The 10,275-nt window shown below is 39.9% G+C and overlaps 2 protein-coding genes across 5 annotated transcripts in view; one reads left to right on the forward strand and one right to left on the reverse strand.

Moving 5' to 3' along the window:
• LOC119724517 (WD repeat-containing protein 35-like) overlaps positions 1 to 756 on the reverse strand; it is a 42,186-nt gene extending 41,430 nt beyond the window's left edge. For 3 of the 4 annotated variants that reach the window (XM_038195604.1, XM_038195605.1, XM_038195606.1), the window contains exon 1: positions 582 to 605. In XM_038195604.1, the coding sequence (XP_038051532.1) occupies positions 582 to 605 (24 nt within the window). Of the gene's footprint in view, positions 1 to 581 lie in introns of all 4 variants that reach the window. The other variant, XM_038195603.1, reaches the window with a different exon arrangement.
• On the forward strand, positions 751 to 7,744 carry LOC119724519 (60S ribosomal protein L30-like). The gene is made up of 5 exons (XM_038195607.1): positions 751 to 864; positions 978 to 1,031; positions 3,053 to 3,198; positions 5,398 to 5,528; positions 7,404 to 7,744. The coding sequence occupies exons 2-5, from the start codon at positions 1,011 to 1,013 to the stop codon at positions 7,445 to 7,447; spliced, it is 342 nt and encodes a 113-aa protein (XP_038051535.1). The 5' UTR covers positions 751 to 864; positions 978 to 1,010; the 3' UTR covers positions 7,448 to 7,744.
• Positions 7,745 to 10,275: the final 2,531 nt, after the last annotated feature.

Raw genomic sequence — 10,275 nt, forward strand, 5'->3', positions numbered from 1 at the left:
ATCGCCGGCGTTTGGCCGGCCGGCCACGGCCGTATTGTGCGCGTGTGATTGATTCAGCGAGATATTAAGACAACTGATCGGGCTGGCATGGCATCGAAATACATTGTCAATGTGTGGAAAAACAACTGGAATCAAGGATTGTAGTGGTTTTAATAGGCTGATGGATGTTTTTGCAAAAAGGGCACGACGGCCAAGGTAATTATGGGGCAAGGCAAAACTGGCCGTGAAGACAGGGATTTTTTGTGGGGCACCTCGGCCAGTAAGAAGGCAACGACGGCACTGGCCATCGTGGCCGTCGTTCAATTCAAGCCCTGCATCTGTATATAGACTGTAAAGTTCAAGTGAGGGGAAAGGAAGATCAAGAGGGCCAAAACAAGTTTGATTCAATTTCAAATTAAAACTATCTAGTATCTAGTGGGGAATCATAATCTGGTTCCGGGCTCATCCCTCTGGCTCTCTCTCTCTCACACACACCTTAGGCAATGACAGACAGAGAGGCGGTAACCAGGCATCGTTGATGTAAAAAAGTCGCAACAATCTTTCTGAATTCTGATGTAAAATCTCCCATTAACAACTCCTACCTTTTTGCTCAAATAAATAAACATCTTCGGTTGTTCAAGCTTCACACTTCAGCTGTCAAGCCATGCTAAGAATGTGAAGCGTTTGTCCCCTAAACACGCTTTTAATCGTTCCAAAATTGCAGAGCAGACGGCAACGCGTTTCTCGTCGCGATGGTATTTGACCTCAAAGTTCATCGACCTGCGACCTTTTACCGTGCGCAAGCGCAGTTCAATCACACGGCAATGTTACTGATGAATTATGGGTAATCGGTCTCTTTCCTAACGTGGTTGCAAGGCTCAGTTTGTGAGTAAAATCTCTCTACAAAAAATGGAATTGTAAAGATATTTATAGCATAAATTTTTGATAGGATAAATTTGTTTAGTAATGTTAAATGTGTCTTTTTCGTGTTGGCTTAGTTTCAGGTGACTGAGATAACCACAAACGCCAAAATGGTTGCGTCAAAAAAGCAGGTGAGAAATCATGAAAATTGTGATGTGTTTTACACGTGAATGAATGGGATGGGTTTTGGAGAGTGCACTTACACTTACGGTTTAATTATGGGAAAATTATTGTCTGTTTACCTTTTTCAAGTTTTCGAGGTTTGACTTTTGTAGCGACGCAAATGCGCAGATTCGTACCACACAACCACTGACCAGCATGACCAGTTGATTTGTTGTGTGTGCGGTACGTGTTCCTGAGTGTTCCACTTTCCAAAATTTGGAAGCCGAAGGCTATGCTAATTGCTATGTCTGTGTTTTTCTGTTGCTTGAAATAAATCCTTACACCACCCTTGAAAACTGGAACAGCAAGGATATAGTTATCCGGCTAGTTTAGCCAGCTTTAGATTGTACAGTACATTATAATATTAATTAAATTACCTCCTCCGGTCCTACTAAAGCGCGTCAACAAGCGTCAACGGTCGTCAACGAGCGTCAACGAGCGTCAACAAAGTTTGTATAGGCTTTTGAACATTAAAAACAGCTTCATATGGTAGAAAAAGCAATAAAGAACATCTTCTGCATATCAATTAATGTTAAAATTATTTTAAAACTTGGTTTTTTGAACGCGAAATGTACGACGAATTTGTCGATAAAAGTTGGCCGCCATCTTGTTTGGATGGCGCTGTAGACTTTGCGCATGCGTAGTATGGCTCTGTACACTTCACGCATGCGTAGTACAGCTAGCTACACATAAACAAGATGGCGGCCAACTGTTATCGACAAATTTCGCGTTCCAAAAACCAAGTTTTAAAATAATTTTAACTTTAATTGATATGCAGAAGATGTTCTTTATTGCTTTTTCTACCATATAAAGCTATTTTTAATGTTCAAAAGCCTATACAAAATTTGTTGACGCTCGTTGACGACCGTTGAGGCTTGTTGACGCTTGTTGACGCTTGTTGACGCTTGTTGACGCTTGTTGACGCGCTTTAGTAGGACCCACCTCCTCCGTTGTGCAGCACCTGATTGCCTAGTGGATAAGGGCATGTATTCTTGACTTGGATGGGAGCAACATTTTCGATTATTTTTTTTTCATCACTTAAATTAAGAATAATTTTCTGTCATTATTTTAAATTGACTCCGCAATTACAGAGTATTACATTTTCTTTTTGTGATTCGTGGCTCTGGAGGATTTTTTTTTTTAAAAAGGAAATGAAGTCTGGAACTGTAAAATAGTCTGATTCCCATCTCGATGATTCCCATCTCAACAGTGTTGGTGTGGAACCAGACTAAGAATTGTCAATGTAAAAATTTCCAAGTCCCCCCCCCAAAAAGTCACTGCGAATGTTCAGTGCTTAGCCGGCAAAATGTTGTGTACTTGAATTTAGCCGGCGCCAGCTAAAAATACACTGCCTAAAATTAAACAAAGTGGTTGTTGAGTATTGTATAAATAAGGCAGCTGTAACGCAATTTTCATCTGCTATCGTTAAGGCATTGCAAAAACACCATCGCGAATCAATTAACAGTTACATTGAACATGTTGAACTGCCCCTGCAACCAGAGTGCATTATAAATAGTAAATTTTATTTATTATTATTTTAACTGGGCAGTCTATTCAGTGGAATCCATAAGGCCCAGTAAAGAAAAGACACTGTGAAGAAATTACAGTTTTAGATGTGGGAGGGAAAACCCAGAATAGAATATTCTGGCGAAAACCTGTGGAATCAGGTTGGGACTGAAAACCTTATCCGCATATTGGCCCAGCCAGGAATTGAACCCGGGTCGCGGCGGTGGAAGGCAAGGAAAGTACCGCTACGCCAACCTGACTCCCCTAACTCCACTAGCTACCCGACGAAATGCTTTAGAGCAATGGAAAAGATTGTACTTCATTGATAACTGATGACATATAATGACATCACAGTAATACAGTATGCACACCTTGGAATCAGGGTTGTTTGTTCCGAAATTCAATGTACATGTACTTCATAAATGTAGTTATGAGCTAATGACATGTACTAGTAAGTAATGACATTGGCATTCTTTTTGAGCAGAAGAAGCAGATGGAGAGTATCAACTCTCGCCTGCAGCTGGTGATGAAGAGTGGCAAGTATCATCTAGGCTTCAAGCAAACCCTGAAAGCCCTCAGGCAAGGCAAGGGAAAGCTGGTCATCCTAGCCAACAACACACCACCACTCAGGTAATTCTACAAAAATATGGAGCCAATAAGCCTCTGTACTGATGACGTCACACTTTGTTTACTTGTGCACTTTTCTACGAGGCTTCAAAACCGTCGTCCCAACCAGCATGACCAGGCTCCCATACGAAAGCACACTTGTAATCAAAGTGTGACGCGGCTTTTTTTTTTTTACCTGACTTTTTTGCTTCAAATGTCAGCTGATGACTGCAAATGGTGCCCGACTAAACTTAGTGCAAATATATGGGAGTCCAGAGAGGCCACATAAAGCTTATTCTCGATCATAACCCCATCTAAAAACACGTTAAAATTGTGCAGCAGCAGAATTCCAGTCAAACCAGTGAGTTTGGCGGTTTTGAGACATCATCTTTCATTGAATAAAAAACTTTTTCATTTTGCCGACGCGCATGGCTACGGCGACGCGCGCGCATACCAGAAACCGGAGACTTTTTTTTTTTGGCCTTATGAAGTCTTTACTTGGCCCTAACCTTCCCAAATCCTCACAAATCCTCTATGCACATAAAGTGGAGGATTTCGCTACATGGCAAAAATGTGTTGATTTTGAAGGATGTGTCGTGTCAAGGTCTAGGCTGTGCCTTGTGTTGTTTAGGCTTTGCCATGGCGTAAATTTAGGCCAAGATGAACATGTACTTGAACCCATCCGCACTGATTCAGGATACCATCTGCACTGCCTCAACGTATTGGCAGTGATCTTTGGAGGATTTTGCAGGATCAGGGCAGTGGTTAACCCTTCCAGTGAACATATTCAAAGAAAAGTGGATGATTTTTGAGGACTGAGGCTGAATCCAATTTTTACATGGAGAGAGTTGGAGGATTTGAAGGACTGAGAATGCATCCTAGCAAAAAGGCCTAGGGGGTTAGGGTTAACCCTAACCACCCCAGCTCCATCAAAATGTGACATTTTACAGTGGTTTAGCATGATGCACTTACACCCTCAAATACTGTGTTGGTCTTGTTATGATGTGAAACCATATTTGCATGTCAGGCTGATGACCTGATGAAACTCTTTGTTGTAACGCTGAACTTGACCACACTTTCAGGTGTAAATAGATCGTGGGCTGTTGTGTCACTATCTGATAACATCCTTGACATCTGTTCTGCTATTAGAAGATGCAATACATTTATATATCAACGTACATGTACATATGTATGTACACAGGTTGCAACATACATGTACATGTACCGGTACAGGTACACTTGCTACGTGTATATTGTACATAAATGTAGAACAACCAAAAAAGGTTTAAAAGGACATTGTGCCTTATTTTAAAATAAAAGTGAAAGACCATATTAGAAAACACAATTGAATTAACCCTAACCTCGCCAACTATGCCCATTGAATCGATCCCCCCATTTTGGTGGATTGGGGGGGGGGGGGGACTTGGTCCAGAAGGCCTGGCGTGACTAAATATTGATGGAGTATGATGGACTTGGGCCTAAATAGCCTGAAGCAGTGCTAGGGGTATCCGATTGATCAACCAGTTAGTCAGTGGTGGATTCCATTATGCCATGTTCAGTTTTGTATTGGATGCACAGTGATTGATGGATTTTGATGGACTTGGTCCAGTTCCTAGTAAAAGACGCTAGGGAGTTAAGGTTAATAAAACTTTCTCTGAAATAGAATCATGTGAATAGTTTTCATACATGTATATTTAACGTCAGTCTGAAGGTCAAAAAGAAAAGAAAAGTGGTTGTGTCTGGGTGAATACGACATGTGGCCATGGGTCTCCTTATGCATGTTATGCAGCACAGTTGGAAAAAAACATTATATTTAAAAATTAACTTGATAAACCATTGTTTCCCCATTCACACATCCGAACTAATGTTTGTAAGAAAAGTCATTTTCTAATTTTCTTTGCACGTTTGGAAAACGTTCACTGCACACCGAAAACATAAAATTTGAGGAATTTTGTTACATGTAGGTCAACTGTAACACACTTCAATTTTCATACCTTGTCTGAAATTTTAAGTTGTTAACTTCAATCATTATTTTGGGGCCCCAGAAAACAATGTGAGAAAAGCCTGCCAAGAAAAAAACTAAATAAAAAATGAACCAGTGACACAAGACAAATCTTAGATCAAGAATCTGCCTTCATTTTGGCAAGAAATCCATCAATGACTTCAGCATTGGACGGATGAATTGTACAATGATGTCATTCTGATTCAATCATTTCGCAACAGAAAAAGTGAGATTGAATACTACGCCATGCTGGCCAAGACTGGTGTCCATCACTACACTGGTAACAACATTGAGCTGGGTACGGCATGCGGTAAATACTTCAGGGTGTGCACACTCTGCATCACAGACCCAGGTGAGCCAGTAATATCACACTGTTTATGTGACGGACTAGGGCCCAATTTCATGGCGCTGTTACAGTTAGCAAAAAAATCTGTGCTTACTGTAGCAGAAAATTTCGTGCTTACGGTAAGCGTATTTTAATCAGTGAGAAATTTTGGCTTATGTGCATGCGTACATCCCGTAACTAAGGATTCTGTGCTTACTGGGTAAGCACAAAGTTTTTCTGCCCCACTGTAAGCACAGAATGGTATGGTGATCATATGCGCGGAATTCTGTGGTTAGCAGAGACATTAAATTGGGCCCACGAAATTGGACCTAAGTGCAGTTTGATACACTTGCTACTGAAGGTCCTCCCCTCGCAGTGTTGTAGGTGAGATACTTGATCCCAGGATACTTGTAACGAATCACAAGTATATCACAAGTCCGGTTACGCATAAATCTCAATGGAATTCACGAGTCCAGTCCAATGTAACAAGGGATGAACCGTTCCAAAGGAACGCCTTTGTCACACCATAGAGCAAGGACCCAAGGAGTTCGTACTCCAAGACTTCAAAAGTAAAATGATGGTCACCGCGCTCGAAAGCTACAATAGAAAGTACCTGGCGCCAGCTTGCTCAGTTGCTCAGTACGCTAATCTCGACACAATAGAGATCAGCGCTCACTAATGCCAGAAAAAGGAGTTTGCATGGCTTCGTAGACAGTATCATGGTAAATACGCATGCGCAGTTGTCATACATCGCTAAAAATGAATGATTTTGAAGTGTTTGTTCGCAGTTGGATGATACTGTATATAAATGTGGTCAACATCACTGGAACAATCATTTCATGAAGAACAAAATGCTCTGTACCTTTAGTGTGAAAACTTGTGAAATTTTCCAAAAAAAAAACATTTCATCAATAATATATTGCCAATTAAAATGTCTGAAAATACATGAAAACTTATCTGAAAGAAATCCAATTTATCTCCAAATTACAGGGACAGATAACGCTTTTAAGCACCAACAACTGCACATTGCTAACTTGAGTTCATAACTCACATCTAACAACTGTGCAGTTGTAAAAACCTATCTTGTCGTAGAATATATTTTTCAAAAAAGAGCAGCCACGTGACATGACTTATTATGCAGCATATAGGGAGGTTGTTGGTTACCAACTAAAAAGGCGGCGACGATCATCGTGTTCAAAGGCCGCTGGCATTCACGCTTTGAATGGTCGAGGCTTGCGGTCACAGTGCTGTAGCTATAGACATTCCCGAGGGATTGGTATGTTAATGGTCAAAATGTAAATCGCCCAAGAGTTCTGACTCCTTGGGTCCTTGCTCTATGGTCACACTTGGTTTGAATAGCTTGGTAGTTGGCTTGGGACTTGTGATGCCTAAGATCCATTGCAAGTGCCTGGACTCAAGTCCCACTACCCACTTTTTAGAAACATTTTTTCAAGTATTTTGTAAGTGATTGAACAAATAAGGGAAAAAACACCAGATAAAATTGTTACACTAGTGCAACTTCTGAATTATCTGAAAATCAATCAGAAAACAAGTCATGAACGCTTGAAGAACAGATTTCTGGAACAGACCCAATATTTCAAAAGTAGTACGGTCGGACCCCGATAAGAAGAGCACTGTTAATACAACATCCTGCTTATAACAAGCAAAATGTTAGGTCCAAAGCCTCTGCTTTTCTTTGTTTTCCATTACTGATAATACAAGGTACCTGTTATAAAAAGGTAATTTGTAAAGTTCCAAGGACCTTGTAATAAGGGTGTTCCACTTTACTGTTCTTTTCATGGTTGGTAGCTTTGTATCTTGTGAAACACCACCTTCACAAATAGAGTAGTACAGAAAAATTGGTTCTCAAGTAGAATTTCTGTTGTATTGTTTTATCTTCAGGTGACAGTGACATCATCCGCAGCATGCCTTCAGGAGAAGCATAAATGGGAGTCAGGGTGCCAGACCATGGGACAAGGGGATACCATCTTGCAACACGTGACTGATGTGTGTAATCTATTATATCATCAGTTTTGCTCACTCGCCATCAAAGCTACGGGATTGTCTGACTTTTGCAGAGATCAAGGCGAATGTCTCTCCCTCTCGTATTAAGTTTTGATTTTTCACAACTGAAAAAAAAAGTTCAGCTCATCATGAAAACCATTCTGTTTTTTCCCTGAATTTGCAAATGTTAACCCAGTGCTTTTCTGTACAGAAATAAAACGTTGAGGGATAGATTACAATTTGTGTCAAAGAGTGACTTTATTCCTCTAGTTGCATACAAATTTATAACTTTTGTTTAAGTACAAAGAATACATTCTTCACACACACATTTCATAAGATTCTAATGGTACAAGGAGAATGGTTGTCTTCATAGACACTGCTGTAGCTGCATTGGCCCTAACAATGCTCACTTTCAACAAGATTCTGCGTAATTCAAATAAACCCTTCAGGACAATTTTCATTCCATGTTTTCCCACTTTGCATTAGAAACCCGACTATCACTGACATAGGACTGGTTAAACCATATACATTTGTGACCTGTTCTGTCAAAGTCAGACGTTTCTGGGCATAAGGTTAAAATGTGTTCTTTTTTCTTTTAATAGGTGGTTTATTTTTTGAAACCGGTCATTCATGTGCAGAGTTATGCTATTTTGAAGTTCATTGTGTCGAAAAGTAGAAAATGGAGAAAATGGCCACGAACGTCACAAAACAGTAATTTCTTTAACTGATATACCTTAACAAATCATCAAAAATAGTTTATGTATATGTAGAGTTCAAATTAGGGTTTCAAACTTTTATTGTATTTTAGACATGTACAAGATTGCAAATATGCAAAAATTTGAAAATCGATAAAAATCAGCCCCACGGCGTTTTTTGGCCCTATCTCAATTTCTGCCCAGAAGCGTCTGCATTTGACAGAACAGGTCACATTTGTTCATGTAGAACCTTGACTTTTGATAACCTTAGTGGAAGGGACACATCCCACACACACATGCTGTTATGTGCGTGTATGGCACTTTATTCACAACTTCTTATATTCTAAATGTGCACATCTGCACTCATACATATGGGTCATTATATAAATATGGAGTCCAAAAGTGTGAAATTGTGTCCCTGTTACACCAAATATTACAATTTATTTCAAACTCTTTGTTTGGCAGGCACTTTGCTTTTAGTACATAATCACTCGTGGAGATAGAAGACATTCAAGAATGTGTCTTGAATATACAGAATCTTGTATCAGATGCAACAGGGATACGTAAAAAACATTCCACCCCAAATTTATGGCATGACCCCTTTGGTTCCCCCTAGTGGTCCCCCTCAAACTCTCCCTTTGTAACCATTTGTTGGGGGTACTTGAGCATAGAGTCCATAAAAAGGAAAGAATGTTGCATCCTGACGCCACTTTTTTCCTTCATACATGTATATCATCTCAATAAAGGTCAGTCATTGCAAAAATGTTGAAAAGACATGAATCTGGGACTGAGAAACATTTCCAAGTTTGTAAGGAAATACTAAGAAAATTTTCTTGACTCTCAATAGACTTTGTACACAAATGTTGAAGAGGCGTCTGGATACTACATTCTTTCCCATAATAAAAAAAAAAAAAAAAAAACACCAGTCGAGGTTTCTGTTGATTTAGTACCATAGCCCTAACAGTCCTGAATCCTCCAATTTCAATACAATTTTACACACCCCCTAGGGAGTTAGGGTTAATTCAGGAAAATTTCATCCCCTAATATAGGATGACTCTGATGCAGCAGGTTGAAATGAATGAAAAGTACTTTTGAATACGTGTAAAATGTCCTGAATTCAGTTTCCATCTCTCGCTTCATGAAATCAGACGATGGAGGGTCTTAGTGAGATCCAAGCCCATTTTGGTTGAACATAGTACGCATCCAAGATGACATCTGCTAGTACTCCGTCAGCATGCAGCACTTGTTGATGTTTGCCAACTATACCACTTTTGATAATGATCTGCAATTAAGGCCCAAAAAAAAGTCTCCGGTTTCTGGTATGGAGCTTGCCCAAAAAGTGGTGCGGCTTTTTTTTTTTTTTAAACTGATTTTTTTGCTTCATATGTGTGCTGATGACTGCAAATGGTGCCTGACTAAACTTAGTGCAAATATATGGCAGTCCAGATAGGCCACATAAAGCTTATTCTCGACCATACCCCAATCTAAAAACACGTTAAAATTATGCAGCAGCAGGATTCCAGTCAAACCAGTGAGTTTGGCGGTTTTGAGACATCATCTTTCATTGAAAAAAAACTTTCTCATTTTGCCGACGCGCATGGCTACAGCGACGCGCGCGCATACCAGAAACCGGAGACTTTTTTTTTTTGGCCTAACCTTCAATCTTTGGATCTGCTGCTCTAGGGTGTTGGCAAGCAACAAAACACACTACTTGGAGCCTACAGCAATCTTGAAAAACAAACATGTACAGTCGACTCTCGTTAGTACAAACTCTGTTAATACAAAATTTTAGTTATAACAAACATAAAGCCTTGGTCCCGACTGAGCATTTATGTGCACAATAAATGGGACTGATGTTCCTCTTAATACAAAATTCTGATACAACAAACAATTTGGCTAGGTCCGAACGAGTTTGTTATAACGAGACTCGACTGTACTTGGCAAATCAGCTTTCCTGTGTTGTAGTACACGTACTCAACACTCATACTCGAGTACTAATTGAGAATACTTGTATTTGCACTCAAATATCAAAATAATTGGCACTCGCATTCACAGAACTCAAAGTACTTGGACTT

The sequence above is a fragment of the Patiria miniata genome, unplaced genomic scaffold, assembly GCF_015706575.1.
Source record: "Patiria miniata isolate m_02_andy unplaced genomic scaffold, ASM1570657v1 HiC_scaffold_18, whole genome shotgun sequence".
Taxonomy (NCBI): domain Eukaryota; kingdom Metazoa; phylum Echinodermata; class Asteroidea; order Valvatida; family Asterinidae; genus Patiria; species Patiria miniata.